General features: G+C 33.6%; 1 protein-coding gene across 1 annotated transcript; it reads right to left on the minus strand.

Annotated features, from left to right (window-relative positions):
- Nucleotides 1-19,740: 19,740 nt before the first annotated feature.
- LOC106473458 (inhibitory POU protein-like) lies at nucleotides 19,741-20,667 on the minus strand (the record flags this gene model as incomplete). Its single annotated transcript, XM_013934138.1, has 1 exon — nucleotides 19,741-20,667. A coding segment is annotated over one exon (927 nt), but the record flags the coding sequence as incomplete, so codon positions are not given.
- Between the last annotated feature and the right edge of the window lie 2,960 nt (nucleotides 20,668-23,627).

Below are 23,627 nucleotides of genomic sequence, written 5' to 3' on the forward strand. Positions count from 1 at the left end.
AGCAATATAAAGTCTTCTTTCTAGTTTGCAACTTCTTCCATATCTTATCGAAGGTTCACGATGAGCGAGTTAATTACGAGTTTACCTAGGTAGAGCTAGCTAGCTTTGTCCTTCGTTATTCACCAGCCACACAAGCCGAGTTTTCCTACCGGTGGCGTTAGGTACTGTTTTCATAAAAGTACTAATGTCCGATGTGAATCACCTGAAGTTAATCCTGGTCAAATAACTGATGTTTTCCGATTAATAAGCGCTATAACAATCACAGTTATAGCTTCCGAAGTTTATAGCACACTAATAACAGACTCTTTTTGGCGCGTCTCGTTGGTTATATTTGTAGACGTGTGGAGAGTTTCTAGAAAATCCAAAATGCGTAACAATACGAAGCTACATTTAAGCGTTTACGTACTTATTTATACTGTTGATTCTTACTCTCTAGAATCTTCTACAACTTTGGAGAATAGGCGGGTGTTTCGCAATACATATTTAACACTATAAGCTATGCATATTTCTAAATATAAACTTAATCTAAACAAACGTTGATATTAAAATAAATATATAATAATAAATCAATATATAAGCCCAAATTGAACAACCTTTAATGAACAAAAAGGCCCATCGTTAATTCAGCGTTAAATTGCATCATCTAACTAGAGGGAAACTCAGTAGAGTGTGTAAGTCCGTCACACATCGTTGGTCATATTCATCTCTCAAAAAATACGAAAATGTGTCCTGGATCCGTCTTTATCAATGGACATGGACCATTTTTAGGCAAGACAATGAGGAATAATATTCTTCATATGTCAACCAAGTTTAATCAAAATCCGATTATTTTTGACTGAGTTATAGGTCAAAAATAGTGGGAAAAATCGGTCCCCATGTTAAAAGATATGGATTTTTTTTATTTTCGTAACCTTTCTGTGACCTTCACCCTCCCAAAACTTTTAAATGGCGCCACAGTTCGAATGTATACAAAGTTTCGTCTAAATCCATTCAGCCGTTTTCGAGAAATCTTGCTGCCAAACACACAAACAAACATATACAGGGGTGGAACATAACTACTGATAGCGCTAAAGATTAAAGAATTGAAGTACCTAATTAATTTGAATCTCTTGTTATTGGAAATAACCCTCCAACGCCGTATGAATACTGCAGAGCCCATCCAATAATTAAATGGATTTGTCATATATTATATAAAGGATAAACACAAGTGTAAAAAATACTAAATATTAATTATCCTAAAGATATCTTACAATTATACCAGTCCATACCTCCTGTGATTAACAAAAAAGCAAAAACACATTGATCACCTTTTATAGCCTTATTACGTATAATAAAAACATAAATGTGTTCTGAAGTTATGCTAGTCGTATTTCCTTTACGAAAGTATGCATCTTAGTTAAGTATAACAACCCAACTTCTTCTAACAAAATATGCCATAATAATATTTCCAAATCTTTTTTTAATACCTGTAAAAAATATTAACTTAAAAGACATCGAACACCTCTTAAGAACTGGTTTTGAATTTCGCGCAAAGATACACGAGGGCTATCTGCGCTAGCCGTTCCTAATTTTGCATTGAAAGACTAGAGGGAAGGCCAACTCTTGGGCTACTTTTTTACCAACGAACAGTGGGCTTGACCGTCACATTATAACGCCCCCACTGATGAAAGGACGAGCATGTTTGGTGGGTTGGGGAATTGAGCCTGCGACCCTCATATTGCGAGTCAAGCGCCCTAACCATCTGGCCATGCCTACCTCTTAAGAAACAATAGATGTAGATATTGAAGGCTGTGGTAAGTTAGAATTTTCAAATATTACTTACTTTATTAACTAACAGCAGTTGGCAGAGCACAGATGGCCCATTGTGTAGTTTTGTGCTTAACTTAAAACAAACATTTTAGCAACTCTATCTGTGAAAATAAATAATGTATATATTTAATGAATGTTTTGTTCGTTTTAGTAGTCGCATTACTTATAATAGACTTGAAACACATGTTAAGGTATAGACATGTGTTTATACCTATATGTAATATCATACATGTCTATATCAACTTTGGTATAGAGACGTCTAATATTACGTTAAGTTATAATAGACATGAAGCACATGTTAAGGTATAGAAGTATAGCATCCTCTAACATCAACTTTGGTATAGAGATGTCTAATATTACGTTAAGTTATAATAGACATGAAGCACATGTTAAGGTATAGAAGTATAGCATCCTCTAATATCAACTTTGGTATAGAGATGTCTAATATTACGTTAAGTTATAATAGACATGAAAGACGTGTTAAGGTATAGAAGTATAGCATCCTTTAATATCAACTTTGGTATAGAGATGTCTAATATTACGCTAACTTATAGTAGATATGAAACACATGTTAGGGTATAGAAGTATAACATCCTATAATATCAACTTTGGTATAGAGATGTCTAATATTACGTTAAGTTATAATAGACATGAAGCACATGTTAAGGTATAGAAGTATAGCATCCTATAATATTCAAATTTGGTATAGAGATGTCTAATATTACGTTAAGTTATAATAGACATGAAGCACATGTTAAGGTATAGAAGTATAGCATCCTATAATATCAAATTTGGTATAGAGATGTCTAATATTACGTTAAGTTATAATATAATTACTTCTGAAAATAGTAAATTATAACGATATCAAAGACGTTTAATATTGGATCCATATAATGTGAGGTAACAAACGGCGTTTGATTTTTCTGTTTCTTTGTTTTAATGCAAAGCCATACAATAAATTATCTGCGCTTTGTCTACCTCGGGTAATCGAACCATAGATTTTAGCATTGTAAGACTGTAAACCTACCGCTAACTTACCAAGGGACAACTTGTAGTTTAACTCCTGCGACTTCTTGATCTTTTGTTACCCCTAATCTTTGGATACTCAACCAATTAGTAGCTTGAGTTTTGAAAAAGAAAACTTTAAATGTTCTGCAATATATTTTAAATCTAACAATAGTCAAGACCAACTATAATATGATCAATGGAATAAAAACTATTCAAATATTTTGTAACTCTCTCATACCTATAGATCAAATATTAAAAATTCATGATGATAAAAACGTGATTGATATCTTTTCGGTTTGGTGATCGTGCTGCTTTACTTTATTACACTTGTTTCGCTGTGTTCAACGAGTTGTTTCTTATCAAACGTTACGTTATGAATTACTTTCCACACATCTAAAAATTATATATGTTTTTTCATTTCATACTTTTTCCTTATTCTTAAGCATATAGCTACACAATAGATCACTTTTGCTTTGCCCATCACTGGTATCGAAACCCGGTTTTTAACGTGATAAACCCTTATGCTTGCCGCTGAGCCACAGGGAGCACCTCATCTAATACTGTGAAATATTTTATAAAATTAAGTTCTTTGATTTTTACATGAATATATTGCTATATGCCTTCAGAATTTGAAGTATATCTTCTCATGAAAATTAACTCATTGTTATTTCCCGTTACTTAGCTTTCATTTGCACGTGCATAAGTAGGGGATGATGTGAGGCGGGTACGATAACACCCCTAAAATTATACATTTTACTCGTGTGTCTATAAAACATGTTTTAAAGGTGTGAAAATACTCTCAGATACCAAAACAATGCAGCATTTCAGTGAAAATAACAACATATATTTCTGAGGGGGACATGCTTCCAGAATCCCCATTATAGTTTAGACACTCATTTAATTTTTCCTCCAAAAGTAGATCACTCCTTTATAGATTTCTTCCGACGCCCCTGAATTGATAATACAGTTTGAAAGGAGTAAGAGTAAATTTTAAAGAGGCGAGACATTATATTTCACAGGTGTCCGAGGTTACCTACGATAAAAATATTTTCTAAGACTCTAGCTTGGTAACCTAAAATTAAAATTAATGTATTGCCTACGGAGGAAATGAATTAAACAAAATATAATAACATTAGCTATATTTTCTTCTAAATCACTACAAGCAATCAGTTTTGGCGTGTTTGGCATAATACACATTGATGATTTAATAATTCAGCACCTTGGAATGGATCGATGCTTCGGGGTACAGTCGAACTTCTGTTTCGCGCTGTCTCCTAGTAATGAAAAGCTTGCATAGATATCGAAGTCCCAAGGTAGGTGTTAACAGGAAAATTAAATTTGAGATGTGAAACTTTTTTAATTGTGTATTTATTAATTTTAAAACTATATTCTTATATTCCTTAAAGTTCTTTTTCTGAATTATCATTATAACAGATTCCCATTATATTACAATAATTGTTTGTTTTGGATATTGTTGGGAGTGTTATAAGTCCCTGCCTAAAACTTTTCAGTTTGTAAAAAACCTATTAAAACTGCATGTTCATACCTCACCATCTAGTAAATATATCCTGCTAAAAAATGTTCTACTATCAAAGAAACCTATTACAACTTTATTTTTAACTCACCGTCTAATGATACCCTACTAAAAATTGTTCTACTGGCGCATAACTGAATTTCAATAGTTTGTTTTTAAATTACCATCTATTAAAGGCATCCTGCTAATAACTGTTCTATTGTGGCAGAATCCTATTATAAGTGTTTTTATCTCAGCATCTAATAAAGATATCCTGCAAATAGATTGTAATGTCACAGAACCTTATTAGAACTGTTTGCTTTTGAACTCACCACCTAATAATGACGTCCAGCTAATAACTGTTCTACTGTCGCAGAATCCTGTTTCTTATACCACTGTATTATAACGTCCTGCTAGAAACTACAGCATAAGAAATAATTGTGAAAACAATGAATAAAATGGTATCAAAAGCAAATGTTATGGAATTGTCCCTTCCTATCGTACGAAAATGAACTGTACCAGAGTACAGTCACAAAAATTCCAGATGAAAAATGGGTAAAAATAAAAATTTTACCTGGTGATGGCTACTCTATGTGATAGATTAAAGCGAAATTTTATGTTTTCGTGGGATCTGTATGAAATTTCTGAAGAGGGTACATGAAATTACTGTTGTTGATATAATAGAAGTGGTCGAAGTAAAAAGCCCAAATTCGGGAAAAATTACTCAGGGTATGCTTTTCACATGATTTATAACAATCCAGTGGTGATCTTGTTAATGACCTAATTGTAAGTTCAGATGTGAATGTTATCTCCAGCTACATTCATCCAGAAGAATGGTGGATTGATGACTCGTGGTTATTGGACTAATTCTCCCACTTCCCCCTTCATCAATGACATGACCTTGCTTCCAATAACCTTTCACATAGTTCAAGTCCATATCGTATTGCTGGTATGCTAACCCTATGAACTGCAATGAAATGACGAATGAAAGAAAAATCAATTTGTCACTGTCTAAGTTTAATGAAAAGTGGAAGAATTTTCGAAAACCAGAATAAATAAGTAATAAAACACCACGCATATAATATAGTCTACCAATATAAGAATCCTACTTTTCTTTTCTTGATTTGCCGATCTACACATTTTGCCTCCAGTCTGGATTTTATCCTGAATTCCGAAAAAAATTCCACTATCCTTCTGTTCATAAAGTTCTTCAGCCTCATTGATATCTTCAGCTAAACAATTGAATGCATTCCTGACCAAAATGTTTGCATACTGTTCTATATTGATGTCATTGTCTACATGCATGGAGTAGTTATTGAGTAAATTCCAAGTAGTAACAGAGAAACATGTACGGTTTGTTATATGCTATTTATAAGTTATTTTAACCCATTGTTCGTCAAAACACGCATACATACCCGTTTTGTACAAAAGGGTGTGTTTTTGGTATATTTTTTATCGAAACAGATCAACGCTTTGTTCAGACAATTTCTCTGTACTTGGTGCAGAGTCAGGCCTGGTCTCATGCAAGAAGTTACTGGGTATCAAACTGTTCGACTGTCCAGAAATGGTATGAAGAAAACGAACATTGGCAGAACAGTAGGATACCCCCAGTATACTGTATCCATAATTCTGAAAGTCACCGCGTTTTAATCAGATTAACACGTCAAGGTCAAAAGAAGTATTGCAATGCCTTACGACAGGAATGACATGAACACATTCATTCCAGGGTATTCAGAAGAAAGTGAATAGGACACCGACCAAACAAGGTTATTTTGCAAGAAATCTAACTGCAAATTGATATTAACCAGTATTCACTGCTGTCACCATGTTAATTGGGCAAGAAGGCACGCCAACTTATAGTTAGGACACTGGCAACACGTCATCTTCTCAGAAGAGTCCAGTTTATGGCTTGTTAAAGCTGCTGGTAAGATTCGTGTTTATCGTTTACCTGATAAGGGAAGATTGTCTAGCCCACAGGGAACACACAGGAAGTGATGCAGTACATGTTTGGGCAGCTATTCATCATGGTAGAAAAAGTGTCCTTCATATCCTCCAGAGAAACTACAATGGCGCCTCCTACAGCCATCACATGAAGACGATATTTCTGTTATATGCTAGGGCAAGGTTTGGCAATACCTTTTTTTCCAGGATGGCAATGCCACTACCCACAGTGCACGTATTGTACAGAATTATATCGACCAGAAGGACATTACAAGATTGCCATGACCAGCAAAGTCTCCAGATTGTAATCCTATTGAGAACTGTTGGGCAGAATTGAGTTGGAAAATTGCTAATCACCGACCTAAACCAGCTACTGTTTAGTGACAAGTTGGGATGAAATCACGGTGGATTTACCAATACCCTCATCAATAGCATGCCATGTCACCTTGCGGAGGTTATTAGAGTACAAGGAGGACCAACCAAGTGCTGAATGTTTAATATGAACTGATATAAAGTTACAGACGCTGTATTGAGATTTTTTGATAACTTCTCTGCCCATTCCAAAGTATAGATATAAATATATATATTCACCCAGAACCTGTCATCCTTTAGAAACAGACATATCCAGGGTTTTGCTTCTCAAATGATTTTTCTTTAATGACTATTTCCTAGAAAGCTGGGTTGAGATGCTTATATAACAGCACAGCAAATGTGTCGGACAATAACTAATATATCTTAGCCTCTAAACAAGATAGTACCAGTTGCTAAACTCAAATGGATAGAAAACATTTTTATTGTTTACATCATTGTAAAGTAAGTAGCTATTAGGTAAAATGTAATGTGTGATTTCTCAAAAATGAGTAGCAGAAGTTCTCATAGTGGACAATGGGGTTTCTAATGTGAAGATTCAAAAACTTAGAAATAATCTGCAAATCATTGATTTTTGTATAGTTTTGTTTGGGTTTGTTTTCATACGTAATCTTTTTGTGTTACATCACATACGTTTTCTAACTACAGGAATGTTCTCATATGGGAAGACAAGGCGAGGATATTTAGAATTAGTAAGTAGGTTTGTTTGTTTTGAATTTCGCGCAAAGCTACACGAGAGCTATCTGCGCTAGCCGTCCCTAATTTAGCAATGTAAGACTAGAGGGAAGGAAGCTAGTCATCACCACCACCGCAAACTCTTGGGCTACTCTTTTGCCAACAAATAGTTGGATTGACCGTCACATTATAACGCCCCCACGGCTGAAAGGGCGAGCATGTTTGGTGTGACGGGGATTCGAACCCGCGACCCGCAGCTTGCTAGTCGAGCACCCTAACTACCTGGCCATGCCGGGCCTAGTAAGTAGGTAAGCAGGTAAGCTAGGAGTTCTTGCAATGCCAAAATATTTAGATGACAAAAAAAGCTTTTTTATTTGTGTGTGTTTAAATTTATTATTACTCAAATCACCTGTACAAGTAGAAGAAAAACTTAGTTATAAAAATCAAACTATAATTATTAGAGAGAAATTGAGTTTGACCAAAACATAGTTGGAGAAGTATTCCTTGTATCAGTGTAGGCTTAGGATATGAGTACAGGTTGTGTGTATACCATTGAACACTATTACTATTCATTGATGTTTTATGTTATTTTCGCGGCGACATAACTGCTATTTTATCACAACAATTATAGTTTTATTGGAAGAAATTACTCTATTGGTTAAATTTATATTATTTTAGGCAGACCAAAAACTCTAAGACGAAATAAATATTTTGATGTGTTTTAAAAAGAACATTTCACAATAAAGTTTCCAAAAATTCACAAACTAAAATGTTATACCTATACAAAATGAAATTTTTCAAGTACAAACCATATATCATGTAGAAAGTATGTACCGAATTTTGTGCTATTATTTTAAGCTTTATATATATGAGAACAAGACAAACAGGGCTGACACAACCTTAGCTCACTAATCTAGATAGGGTTAAACTTTTTTTCCTACACGATATCGAGCAAGAGCTAGTACACATATTAACAGAAGCAGAAACTCTGTATTACATTTTGCTGTCGTTGCATCAAAATTTCTTCTTCATATTTAATTAGAGTATTTTCAGAATATTTCCTCACTAGTATCACGTAACTAGATCCACTAATAACAATAGATTCGCTCAGGAAATACGAAAGTAATCTAAATTTGATACCTTAACTGAGTTTTTCCTAGGGTATGTGAAATAACGAGACTGGACGAATTTAGCAAAAAGGAACACAGTCTTTATTAATAGGAAACAAACAAATGCAGTATACATTCTTGTCCAGAGAGAATCACAGTTTCCACTCTCCTAGGATTCGGCTATGTAGATCTAAAACACATTGATTTTCAAATATGATATTCATTCGACGATCTGCTAGTAGTAGTCGCACTTGAAAGGCTTGATTACAAGGTATAGCAGTGTTTTGGCTGCTCCAGTGTTTATCACCTTTCACCCTTGTATCATCACAGGTACATACCAAGCTCTACATAACCCTGACCACTGGGATGACCACTAAAATGGGCTGTGTTAGTTTTGCAGAGGTGGTGCAGCAGCATCTACCACATGCTACTAAACCTGTTGAACTGTTAGTCAAAACTGATAGCTTTTTCCTACTTTGCTGGTTCTACAGTAATTACCGAGCCATTGATTGGAACAAATAGCGTCTCCTTTTGCTACTCAGCAAATTACAGGCAGGCCATTCACCAATTTTCCAGAAGTTAAGTAGATTTTTTGCTTCTCATGTCTTAGACGATGTCCAGGTGAAGACATAATTGGAATAGGCTAAGGCATATAAACTATGGGTGGGCCTGGGTACACCTACCCATCCACTGGTGTCAAGAAACATAGTTAGCTGGTTAATGGGCACATGTCACAATGTTTTAGAGAGTTCTTTTTAAAATTTAATTAAACAACTTTATTATCATTGTATGCCAATAAAATTAGCATCACAACGTAGTTTATAACAAAAACTTTAATACTATATATGTTTTAATTTCTTAATTGGACAGAAAATATTAAAGAAATGCCAAATATGCTTTTTTGTATGCCATATGCCATGTCTTCTTCTCTCATTGCTCAGTATATATTTTATTACACCTACTATACAACGTCTATTGTGGTTAATGAATTACAAACTCAAACTATAAACATTTATAAGCTATAATACAAAATAAGAACCTCCCATCTTTTTATTTGCTAAGATAACAATATATTTTGCAAACCTACGAAGGTGGTGGTCCAATACTCCATTTTTTGAAACCTCTTGTATATTCACGCCTACTTTTATTAAGTACATGTGTGTAACTAATATAAAGAGCGCATTTCAAACTACATATATCTGAAATTTATTTGTAATGACGTAAAGGGGAAACTTATAATTTGGCTGGATGTGTTAAAGTCTATTGAATAAGCTGTTGCTCTGAACAGCAATGAACATTTTCTAACCCACATACAGCTTAGTTAAAAAGCAGATCCATATAAGTTACAATGGTTTTATGTGTACCAGTACAGTAATTTGATAATTTCTTTCTGAAATGCATCTATGAAGTCTACAAAAATGAATTTGTCTTCCCGTTCTATTTGAGAGAATACATGAGGATTAACAAGTCCGACGGGCGAGTGTATATCAATTTTGGAAGATCATAAATACTAGAAATCATCGTTTTTCTATATATATGTTTTATTTATTGTGTTATGTTTTGAGAACATAGAGCAGTTAACACTATGGCTTGATACATTCATGGATAAATGTTTAGTAAAATATTTTATCAAAAATTCAGATTTATTGTCTACAAAATACTTTTAATGTTTACTAAAAGCTTGAAAAAATTCGAGAAGATAAATAAAACACGTTAAAAGATATAGTATGGAACTCTGATGTCACTTTGGGGTCACGTGGTTGGTGTAATATAATGGAGTCAGTAGTTAAAGAGTTACCCCTCATATTGGTTCTCACTCAACATGGGAAGGTGCTTGTGCAGGATGGTTCACCTGAGGTATAGACATTGCAGCTGATGCTTTGGGTTTCTTCCTCTTTCATGGCCAAACTGAAATTACCACTCAGTGACACTTATCTTCCAAGCTTTAAATTCAACACAATGGATTGTTTTATTCTCTGTTGGGCCATTTTGGTGGTGCAACTCTGTCATGACTGTGTTTCAGTATTCTTATTGTGCCTTATTCATAACTTAATGACCACCCAAACTTAGGATAAGGCACTGTATTGTCTGCTCCTTAGGTTAGTCATTACAAACAGTTTCCTACTTGAGATGCCTTATGAAGTGGTCTGGACATTATTTCATCAACAGTTTAAACATCGGAGGCAAAACCTGCTTGGCCTCACTTACATGGACTTATGGTGCTGGCAAAAGCCTGTTCCTTGCAGGTTCTAGGATAATGCCTAGCTAAGATGCCACCAATATCATAGAACTACTCAGGAACTCCAACATTTGGACAAGTCAGTTCCTGGTACAGGGAAGAAAGGCAGTGAGTTGCACTTGGCAGCTTATCTTACAGCTCTGCATGGCCTTAGGTTTCAGCATGACCCATCATTGTCTTTCTAGGATAGCTCCCATCCTGGAGAGGCTGAATACTGCCTCATAGTTATTGGTATTGACCCATGACTGCCCATTCTCATCTGCCAGGGATCTGGCTGGTCTCAGGTGACCTTAATCTGAACTAGCTAGGGCTCTGGTACTCTGGGTGGCAATGGCTTGGGAGTCTTGTAGAGACCACCCTATGTAATCTCAGACTCACCATGTACCATTTTGCCAAGACACCCTCAGTCCTTGTTTCCCTTTTACCAATATAGATTATTGAGAGTAATAATGCCCAATCTGCCATTCAGGGTGCACCAGACGTCAACCAATCTTCCTGAATCTGTGGTTGCAGAGAGATTGGTATGAGGAATCTTTGCAGCATTTATGAAAGAATATTTTTTTCACTCGACATGTTTCTCAAACAACTGTCTTTCTTCAGTGGCAAATGCTCCTTGTTGGTTATGAGTACTTCTACTTGTAGAAAATGTCATTCTCTTAATGAAAGCATTCATTTAAACTCGTTATAATAAGGCCAAATGCATGTTAGAAGAACATATAACTTTGCAATAAAATCTAGTGGTCACAGCACCATTTTCCCCCTCCTTAACTATACTGTGGTATTCTCAGGTTAACTGTTTTCATCATAGAGGGTTAGGTAGTTCTACTCTACAAGGGAAGGATCGAGCAGGATAAATCATGGAATTAACTCTGAGGTTACCTAAATTGACTGAGTTTTCAACTAAAAAAAATAATGAGACTGGACATAATGTATAATGCAAAATGAACCATGTTTATTTATTCAATAATACAGTGTGCATATTTGCGGAGGACACTGGATGGTCACCTTCTACTGCACTTATGCATTCATTAACTATGTTTCTTCCCGCATGTCTTGCCATCAATTGACTGATTTAAAAACCTGGTAGAGCTCTGGGAATCCAATGCTTCTTACTTAATAGAAAATGTTGGACTCACCCATAGTGACTAGCACTTGTTACATGACTGGTTATTCTCATTCAATATAAGGGAGGCCATAACCTCTAGATACCATCTGCTCTACCAGTGAAGGGCACTGTTGTTATTGGTACTTTTGCACAATGTTTAGTGTTACAGTAATATTTTGTGGGGAAAACAGGTGTTATCTCTAGAGAACAACAAATGAACAAAGGTATCCAGAATAAAGCCAATTTAACGATTTTCTAGACCATGTACTTATATGAAAACTGCATAGACTCAACATAAATGAATGAATTTGAAAGTTTTTACATTAAAATAACAAGGTAAAAAATGCATGGTATGCCTGCATTCCACAATCACTGTCAAAGACCTTATGCTGCCCATAAATCCAGAAAGTAATGCTTTTAAGTCATCAATACATATGTAAAACTTTTTCTATCAGCTTTGTTCTGTGTTTTGCTTCAAAGTGAAAGTTTGAAGATAAGCATCACTATTTATTTCCTACTATAATATGGTATGGGTTCCTTATTAACACTGGGCCCAAGTGCCTCCAAAATATTTAAGAATAGCTTTGGTCCATAGCATCTTGATTCACATTGCTGTTTGCTCTTTCCTGCCATTTGTAACCATGCATTCCTAACTGAGAAATAATTAATCCATTTAGGCATATTAAAAGAGATATTACAAGGAGATTCACCAATAATCTGAAGGTCAAAATACATATCTTTGTCAAATAAAATCTGTATCTTTTCTTATAAGAAAGGAATATAACTAACTCTAGATAATGTGCATTAATATCAGTAATAATATAATAACCATATTTTCTGGTTCTGTGGGACAAAGTTTAGAAAAAACCTAAACTAACTTGTGAATTATTTAAGAAAATTTATATTAACAATATAACTAAATATCTAATTAAATACATATTTCAGGAGTAGTGTATATAAACTTAAAAACAAACTTTGTTAAAAGTGTAGATATAAATTGGCAACATCAGAGCAATGGTTAGTACTATTAGGATGACAACTTTTTAGTTTAAAATTAGCTTATTGTGAAAATAATAATAATAAGGATACTGTAAATTCAGTAACTAAATATTGGCTGGTTTTAATTGAACCAAAACTTTTATACAAAAAGTTAAACATTTTGCAATGCACAACATGAATTATGATCCACAAGATCTATTCAAGTGTAGATCATGTTTACTTTATTAAGTTAACTATTTTGAGTAAATTTGATTATTGTATTTTAAGTATTGATATTGTTTCGTATTAAATTCATGTATATACTGTAAATATATTTTCATATTCACCAATTTAGCTATTCATTTTTTCAATGCTGACTTGACATATATATTGTTATTACTAACTAGTGATCATATTTTATTTGGAATATCGTTAGTAAGTTTTGTGTTTGATACACAAAATATTTTAAGCATTTCATTTTGAACTTCAGTTCTTGTTTCATACACTGATTTTATTTTTTGCTAATTCCATATATATTTGCCAAATATATTTAATGTTTTATAAATATATATTTTATGTAGTGGTAATATATTTAAGTTTACAAAATGTAATGTTGCATCATTATACTGCAATAATGATAACATACATCTTATAATGTTTTCATAACTGTACCATAACTCTTAGATGTGTTAAATAATTACTTACCTCCCCAGCAGGTTATAACATACTGTACAATAGAATCAAACCAAGCATAGTAGATATATTCATTTCATTAAGAGATAGAATTTTTTAGTAACAAAATCTTACTGCTATATTGTTTTCGATTACTTTATTTTATCCATTCCATTTGAATACATAGATTATTATTATTCCAAGACATTTAACATATTCTGATGTTTGAAAGAAAAAATTGATGTTTGCTATACGTTTACTGTATAAAAGCTTACATCTGCATTAGCTATTATATTGGATTATTTTCAATTATTTGTTTTGATTATTTTAAATAAAAGTTCATATAAACTGGTTAGTTGACATTTAAACGTTACAAATTTTATTTAAACCATTTCTTTACATCCTTTAAATCATTGTTTATTTTTGATAACTTCATTACTAGTTACTTCCCCATTGAACTTTATTTCACAGAAATCAATTAAATAATATAAAATGGATAATAGAATCAAAACTGATCCCTGGGTTATCCTAGAAGCAATTTCCATTTCATTGCTAACTATCTGTTTTCTATAAAATATATATGATTAACCCAATTTAAAACAATAGCTCTCATTAAAAGTTCTTGTGAAATTGGGGAATGTTCATTTAATGTAATACTCCTATTTTCTACGGAAATACTTTAAAATGTTGATGAATTTTGTGGTTTTCTTCCAGTAATCTCATTAATTATATTCCACAAGTTTTACTCCCAATTATATTTTTTTTGCTTGTAAAAATTTATGTTTAATTGTTTTAAAGACTAATCAAATAATTTCTATAGTTTTAATATTCATCTTATTCAGTATGGTTTGGTGTTTTATTTTTCTAATTTTTCTACACATTTCATTTCTGTGTTGAATATATTTTAGCAATTCCTTTGTCATTCATGGTTTTAGTTTTTCTCCTCTATTTATTTTTAAATATTTTATATATGTTTTAATTATACTCTCTAGCATTGTAATAAAATGTTTATATGCATCTTGTATATTTAACTCCTAACAAATCAGCTTGTTTTATTCACGTGTCAATATTCTTATAACTTATTTTTGATATTTTACTATTATTTAATGTGTCATAACTATTATATACACTTTTATTTTAAGATAATTTTGCTGCTGTAGTAAAATGATCTGTAATTCTAGTTTTTACAGTTGCTGTTTGAATTGAATTCAGTTTATCTGCTCTAAGAAAAATACGATTACAACATGAATTTGAATATTCTCTACTAGTTGAATGTATACAAGAATAAAACCCTCAAGCAGTAACATATCTATATATTCTTTTACAATATTATCTTCAGATTTTATACCTATACTCATTTTCCATTTCATTTCCAATCAAAATTTGTTTAACGTATGTAATATAAGTATCTACACTATATATATTATGTGACATAAATTACTACAATATTGAACCTGTAACTATTTCCTGTATATTTATTTCATTACTTATAAACACTATTATACTTCCAAATTTATTATAATCCGTAATTTATAATATTTGTATCCTCCTATACCAAATAAAAGCTCCCCCCCCCAGTAGCACAGCGGTATGTCTGCGAACTAACAATGCTAGAAACCGGGTTTCGATATCCGTTGTGGGCAGATCACAGATAGCCCAATGTGTAGCTTTGAGCTTAACTTCAAACAAACAAAAACAAACCATATAAATTTAATTCGTCATTATTTGCTCAGATTTCTAATACGTACTTTTAAAAAGGCGTTTACGCTGTTCGTTTGTAAAATAGTACTTGGGAACAACAGAGATTTCTTTCAAAATTGGGCAAGACATATTACATTTATTTGTTTTCTTTATAAGCCCAAAGCTACCCAATGAGCTGTCTATCCTCGAATTGAACCGCTGAGTCAAAAGGGGCGGCATTAGACTTACTTTATTTATAATGTTACGAAAGTAAATATACAGTTACTGATTTAGATTTATTTTGTTTAAATTATTTATATGATTCTTTGTCAGCAATTTATTTGCATATTTCATTTTTCCCTGAATTTTCTAAGAGTAACCAACAAAACATTTTGTTCATAAGGAATAATTCACCTTATATTTTGACATTTTTATTTGCTAAGGATAAAGAACTTCGTATTTTAGTGTCAGATTCCACTGATACTTGGTACAATGAATATTCCAGCGTAAGGCAAGCTGCTACATAGAATGTGTATTTACAAAGAGTATGCTTAACCAATTTCATATTTAAGTTTTCGTTTAGTCAGAAAAAATTCTATGCTCACATGACTTTTTGTACTCCCTAAAATGTCTATAGTGAAGATCAAGAAGCACTTCTGAAACAATTCGAATTAACGGATTCTGAATTTTACAAATCATCTTGCATAGCTCAAAAGTCCTGTCAGTGCCAACTGCCATTCTCAATAATTAATGGGGTGTAAAATTAAATGTGTGCTATTTACCACACGGTAGCTAAGGTGGATATACTTATCTGCCCGGTTCACAGATTCAAAGGTTGAAATTCCGCTCAAGCTCAATTTTCACATCAAAAGAATTTCAGGTTTACAGAAGTGACTTGTTATAGCAGCAGCTATACAAGTTGATACACCATGAGTGAGATGGGTAGCCAGTTTTTACTTCATAGGTTCGTCATAATACGATAAGACCATATTTAGAAGATAATTTAATATTTTTTTCTTGAATGTTTTTGATATATTTCATCTTATTGTTACTGTAATCTCGGAACATTCAATATTATGTGACTAATAAGTATCCGGAAACATAAGACAGCAAGTAAATGAGTGAGAAGACAGTTCTGTTTGAGTGAACACAACACAGTTATTAATATTATAACACTGAGTTTTAATCTAACTGCACAGTTATCGTTCATAACATAATTATTCTCTTCTTAATGTTGAAGTGCAGAACAGTTATATTTGGTTAAACAACTAGTTTCGACTGGACAGAAAAGAAGTTAGGTTAGGAGAACAACATGAGGTCCAATGTCAATGAAGAGAATCGTGTTTTGTTTAAGAATACAAAATTAAATTGTAATATAAGTGTATAAATTACAGTTAATTTTAATAAGTATACTTAAACATCTATCATAATAGAATTGCAGTTTGATGAAGAACGCCATCATAGTGATCTGACCTTTCCAATATCAACATTTAAAACAAATTAGCATATCAATTATTGTTTGTTTTTCATCAGACACATAGAACTTTTTCTCAGGATTCTGACTGCAAACAAACTACATAAAGAATTTTTATTTTTATTTATTCTTACGCTGTGTACAAAATCAAGCATTTATACAATATTTTGAATAATATTGATTTGAAAGATTTGAGCAAAAGAACAGTGTACTTCCCAAGTTCACAAACATTGTACACACATGAGTTATGTATCACTAGTTATTATATTACCCTTAACATAAAACCACGTGACACAATAAACAGGTTTTACACAGATGTTTTTAAGAATCAATCTGGATGTAAAAGTAGAAAAAAAGGAATAATTCGAGGTAGAGAGAATGAGAAATGTTCAAAAGCAGTTTTTAAAGGTTTAGAGTTAAATTAGAAAAACGAGTACATATCATATGCAATAGAGAAAGAATACAAGCAGCTGTTATAAAATGAATGCTGTTTATTTACAAACATTAAACTCTTTTGTTTGAAGAATGGCATACAACAAATACAAAACATATTTTATCATATTAACAGAGGTAAACGTTTTAATAGCGTAACCAAGGATAAAGTACTTTCAAAATACATAAAAAAGAAGCATATTTTAATGTCACGAAACAAAAGCAAAATAGTTTAGTAATCAAAAACAGCCTTTCGATAGAAAGTTGTAGCGTTTCCGTAACATCAATAAATTTTAAAGTATTTTCACATCATTAGGCCAAAGTGATGTATTTGATAATATTAAAAAAAAGATAAGAAATGTCAACAGAAAACTAAACATTAATTAAAGACGTTTAATCATTCAGCTGTAGCCTATAATACTACTCTCAATATACAGTAAACTCACAAATACGTTTGGTTTATTCAAGTTACAGAAAGTTAAGAAAAAGGAAACATCGTAAGATGAATGTGAACAACATAAATAAAAAATAATTTTCAAGTTTATCTATTTTTGAATAATTAAGGAACATGAGAACCTTCACAAAGTTGCTTACTATGTTAAGTTTGTGGACGTTGATTATTTCAGTTTAGGGCTAAATTTAGGACGAATAGAAGGTTTTTTTTATAGAAAATATTACACTTTGATATCTGTACAGACTCACTTAAGTTTAAATTTTAGAAAGTTTTTCTTGAATAATTGTACTTTGATTTCTATATCTTAAACTACAGATACTTAAAAGGTTTTATAATTAGTGTAGATGAGCTATTTGTCCAATACTGTACCCGTGTTTTCTAAGTAATCGCCATTTATACGCTCGCGTTCCCCAACATAATCCTGTGAAAGTTTTAAGAATAGGCCCTATATTGTGATATACTGCTCTAGATGATATCTTTCGAATCCTATGATCTCTGACGGAAAAAACTTGACGTATGTTTTATGATAATAATCATTAAAGTTTGATGTCAGTATTGTAGTTTTCGTAGCAACGATATAGTATTTCACTAAGACGTAATGAAAACTTTATACTTTACCTCTTATACTAGCTTAGAACCTATCAAACAATGCAAGTTTCTATACTTACTATTGTTGTTTGACCTTCAAGCACAAACGAAGTTCTGAAATATTATAAGAGTTCAAAACTTACGTGTGTTAAGCCTTGCGTTAAATCTTAATATTGTCACATATACTTTATGCTGTTTTTGGTCATTTTATTTTCGCAATAGATCCATCAATCATTCTAACACTCCCCACGTACTGTATTTGATACAACTTGTTACTGTAACATATTCCTTTTGTTGTTTATCGTTATTGTAACACTTCACAAGTGTCGTTTTTTGGTATACCTTATTATTGCAACACACCCCATTCGTCGTACTTCATAAATATTACTACAGTAGCGCATTCCCCAGTTCTTTTTGTCATTGTAATAGTATGAAATGTCTTCTATTATTTTGATACCTCCAATATGTTGTATTTGGTACATCTTATTGTTGTAATACGTTTCGCATATTCTTGTTTAATACATGTTATTTCATCGTGCTGTGCTTGATACATTGATGTAACATATCCTACTTGTCGAGTTTCGTACACCATTTTATTGGACCAGTAACGAGTGCTCTTTTAGGCTTTTCGTCGTATTGAATCTTCAACACATAACTTTTGCGAAATCATTATAATTATTAATTTTATTTATGCAACTTACTGTTATAATTTGGTTTTAATATTAATCATTGTTTAAATACGCTTAAATATACACCTTTAAAGAAAATGTTTAGAAGCAATCACTAGAACAACAAAATTTAATAATTAATCAAGGAACATAATACGTTTTAAAGTTTCCTCAAGACAATTTAGGTTTCAGGCAGTTTTGACTTTAATTAAACACTCGTGGAAGATATATAAAATTTCAAAAGATAACTTAGAAAAAGGGCGCAATGTTATAAATCATTGCTATAATATTAAAGCTTTAAGAGAAGTAATCTATTGATGCCAAGTGGTATACTTTGGTATCGAATCATGAACTTAGATATTACAAGAATTAATCTATACATTAGTTTCTTTCTCTTCACTCTCACGTATTTTGTACTTAATATATATATATATATAGCTCCAGCAGAGCTGTTTGTATCCTGCCGTGATTCCTTACATCTGCCATCATATGAAAAGGATGACCTACCTGTGTCAGGTCAAACACTGGATACACTTCTCTTTACACAATTGCGGATATCAAATATTTATCTAGTACGCCCGTCGTCATTAATACTAAATGAATGGATAGTAGCATGATCAATGATTGTTCTGACGGTGGAAGAATATAGGCGCTTCAGACAAATTATCAGTCAATAATGTGCACTTGTGAAAGATTATGGTATCACTTGAAAGTGGACATACCCGATCATAAGGGTCCTGGTAACTATGGTCTGGGCCTCAGAAAACAAAAAGGGAATACAAATTTCTCACTTGAATCTAGAATATTACTACTAACTTTCCACCAACACGGCCACTCTCGTCTGTTAATCTACCACGGGGTGTTGTAACAAACATAGCAAGTTTGTTGTGATCAACGTCACTGTAGTTCTTCGTATTCATCGTTCCTGGTGCTACGAACGATGTATCTCGTACCAGTATGCTGCCGATATCTCATACTTTCAAGCACTAACAGTTTCTGTACACAAAATAACAAGATATTTAGAACTTAATGTTGACCAGCCGAGTATTTCATTCGCTTCTGCTTTTGCCTTTGGTTACAGAACCATACGCGAACTACATTCTTCTTCAGGTCCAACTTCTCAGCGATAGCAGCAATCTTCTCGCCAGACGGTCGAGGCTGCACGGCGAAGTAGGCTTCCAGTGACCTCTTTTCAGGAGCAGCAATGGATGTCCTTTTTCGCTTCTTTTCACCGTTCGGAAGGACGCTTGAGGATTCTGGATCGCGGCGCTTACTGCGCGCCTGAGCTTCAGCCGCCTCCAACCAAGCCTGAAGAATGGGCTTGAGGGCAACCATATTATTGTGGGATAATGTGAGAGATTCAAATCTGCAAATAGTACTCTGGGATAAGCAACCGACACCAGGTAGCTTCAAGTTAGCTAGAGCCTTGCCCACGTCGGCTTGGGTCACTCCGAGTTTGATCCGTCGTTGTTTGAAACGTTCAGCAAAAGCCTCCAACTCACGGGGATCCGTATCTGTGTCGTGCATGGCCATGGCATGATGTGGCGCTAATGCTGGGTGGCCACCCATCATGCCGTTCATACTGTGCGTATAAATTGGGCCATGTAACTGCGGATGTGGGTGAGAGTTAACGGCACTAGTTTCAGCGGCTAAGGTCAGAGGCGGTAGGGAACTAGGACAAAGTGGCTCCAGTAACTCCATCGTGTCCATTCCTGGATGACCCATCTGAGAATGGTGGATTCGGCCAGTGGGACCAGCATGGCCTCCGCCCATTCCTGCGTGATGAGCGTACATCATATCGTGTTTTAAGGGAATTCCAGCACTAGTTGTTGGACCGGACTTGGCGATATCTACGGCGGCGAGAGCCTCTGCTCGGCCCATCAAGCCATCGTCCAGCCCAGGAAAGAGGTTACCTTGTAATGTTGAAACCGCAGGCCGAAGTTCTCGATAAGTCTACCAGAAAAGAAAAAGAGAGAAAAATCAAACTAACGAAATTACCGTACAGTGTTGGATAATTCTACATGAAATCATTAAACGAAAAGAATAGCATACAGTGTTGGAGAAATCATTACATGAAAAAAAAACGTTACCGTAAAGTTTTGGAGAAATTTTCTTGAAATCATTACATAAAGAAAATTATCGTACTATGTTAGAAAAATCTAAATGAAATCAATATATAATACGAAAAAAGCTAACTAAATTACCGTATAATGTTGGAAAAACCTACATGAAATCAATATATACTACGAAAAAAACCAATTAAATTACCGTATAATGTTGGAAAAACCTACATGAAACCATTATGTATCACCAAGAAAAACATAATTACCATACAGTGCTGGGCAAGATGATTATAAAAAAGGAGATATACAAACACACAGACGAAGCACCTCACAAGAAGGGCACTTAGGTAGATACACTAGAATTATTAACACAATAAAGTGGTTTGAATATAAAATAGTACGGTTATACTTTCAGGAAAAGTGTATGTGAAGGTAATGTATATTTTTCTGGAAAAAATGTACTAAAATTGTAATGTATAATGTATTTTTCTTTATAATTTTAGCAATTGCGATACAGAACCAGTATACAAAAAAGGATATCACTAAAACAAGACGTATTTAAAGGTTTATTTTCTACATAATCATTGGCTTTCCTCGACTGAAGTGTAGCTAAAGGAGGAATATGTAGACAGACAGAATTACATAAAACTTTCAGTTCCGTGTTGTTAAGCAAGAATAATTAATTTATCTATTACTTTGATCAAGTCGTAAGATAGAAACATACTTATTAATAAAACAAATAAACACAAAGTTTATCTGTATTCTTGTTAGAACCATCCATGTTGTTTGCTTAGATTTGCCAATATACATGGAAGCTTTTGGTAACGTAACATTGGTTACAATACATGTTTGTTCGTAGTTAAGCACAAAGCTACACAAAGGGCTATCTGGGCTCTGCCCACCACGGGTATCGAAACCCGGTTTCAAGCGTTATAAGTCTATTCGACTTCCTCAAAATCATCAGCTAACACAGCTAGGAACTAGTTAACACTTAGTAAGCATATACTATCTGTGCCTGTATAAAGATAGCACCTATAATATATTTATAATTAATGCATACTGATTGCATGTCGTTGTTAATAATAGTTGACAAGTTCTAATTTTTTAAACTCTTAACACTCATAGGTTAGAGGTGATTCTTTGTTACAGTGTAATAATATTTTCACTTAACGCACAATATCTTTATAAATTTATCATGTGAAAGTCACAGATTTTAGTTTGTTAACGCATTCTGCTTGTGTGAAGGTGTTATAAGGAAGTGTTAACTTAGACTTGCTTGTGAAGTTATATACTGTGTGAATGTCGTCAGTTATTGGGCTTGGTGTCAACACATTCTGGTTGTATGAGGTTGTTATATAGAATTGTTAACTCACACTTGCTTATAAAGTTGTTTATTGTAAAAATGTCTTAATTTAGAATGCTCGGTGTTAACTCATTCTGGTTATATGAGGTTAGTACGTAGAAATATTAACTCAGATTTGCTTTTGAAGCTGTATATTGTAAGATGTCTTCAATTAGAGTGCTCGATGTTAACGCATTTTAGGCGTATGAAGATGTTATATAGAAGTGTTAACTCAGACTTGCTCGTTTGTTTGTTTTTGAATTTCGCGCAAATCTACACGAGGGCTATCTGCGCTAGCCGTCCCTAATTTAGCAGTGTAAGACTAGAGGGAAAGCAGCTAGTTATCACCACCCACCGCCAACCCTTGGGCTACTCTTTTACCAACGAATAGTGGGATTGACCGCAACGTTATAACGTCCCCACGGCTGAAAGGGCGAGCGTGTTTGGTGTGACGGGGATTCCACGAGATTACGAGTCGAGCGCTATAACCACCTGGCCATGCCGGGCCCAGATTTGCTCGTAAAGCTGTATATTATAAGAATATTAACCAAAATATAGACCCATGGTTTATGTCCATGTAAGATTTTTTTATAACTTCCGTATTAAGACACACACATATATATATATATATCAGATGGGATCATGTTTACAATAAAACCTATAAACATTTTTACACTTTCAGCTTCAACAGAAGATCAACGCTGTTTTAAGTGCACCCTTTTTGTTTGCAGTATTCTGTATTGGGTTCCCAAACATCTTTGCCATGTGTTTATGTTTTGTCTTTTTGGCCACTAGACTGTAGAGTATCCAAGAATTTTGGAAACACTTTTAAAAAATCACACCGAGAAAACCATTTAACATAGAGACACACGGTTCGTTGAATAATGTTTAAAGTTTTTTACAGCGTACAGTCGCCATAGTTGAACATGCACACTACGCACAAAATGTCCAGTCTGTACCCAATCTCCTGCCAAGTGGTTTTCAACATTGTAGGAGTAACATTTGTGAGGACTTTTTGAAAAAAGTCATAGGCGTAATGTCCGGAGAAGGTGGGGATCAGCTAGTGGGCCTCCCCGCCAAATAAACCGTCTGGGGAATATTTTGTCTTTTGTAGGGCGCTTCATATAGTATCATGTTAATGAAACAATTTGTAAGTCGTCTTTACGTGTAGATAAATACCATTGATAACAAACCACAATACACATTTCTCCTTCATAGTTGCTGTTTTGCTTTAGTCTGAAATTCTGCTCTTCTCGGACGTCTAACGTTTACAGTTTTTCACTGCACTTCTCGGACGTCTTACGTTTACAGTTTTTCACTGCACTTCTCGGACGTTTAACGTTTACAGAGTTTTTCATCGCTGCTATAAGCAAACTTGAAATAATATTACTGAATGTGTAACAAACCGCGTGTCTATTTTGAACGGTTTTCTCGTATACTTTTTCAAAAGTGTTTCCAAGATTCTTGGATATCCTCTATTAATCAATTATTTTTAATATATTAATAAT

The sequence above is a fragment of the Limulus polyphemus genome, unplaced genomic scaffold (genome assembly GCF_000517525.1).
Source record: "Limulus polyphemus unplaced genomic scaffold, Limulus_polyphemus-2.1.2 Scaffold6194, whole genome shotgun sequence".
In the NCBI taxonomy this organism is placed as follows: domain Eukaryota; kingdom Metazoa; phylum Arthropoda; class Merostomata; order Xiphosura; family Limulidae; genus Limulus; species Limulus polyphemus.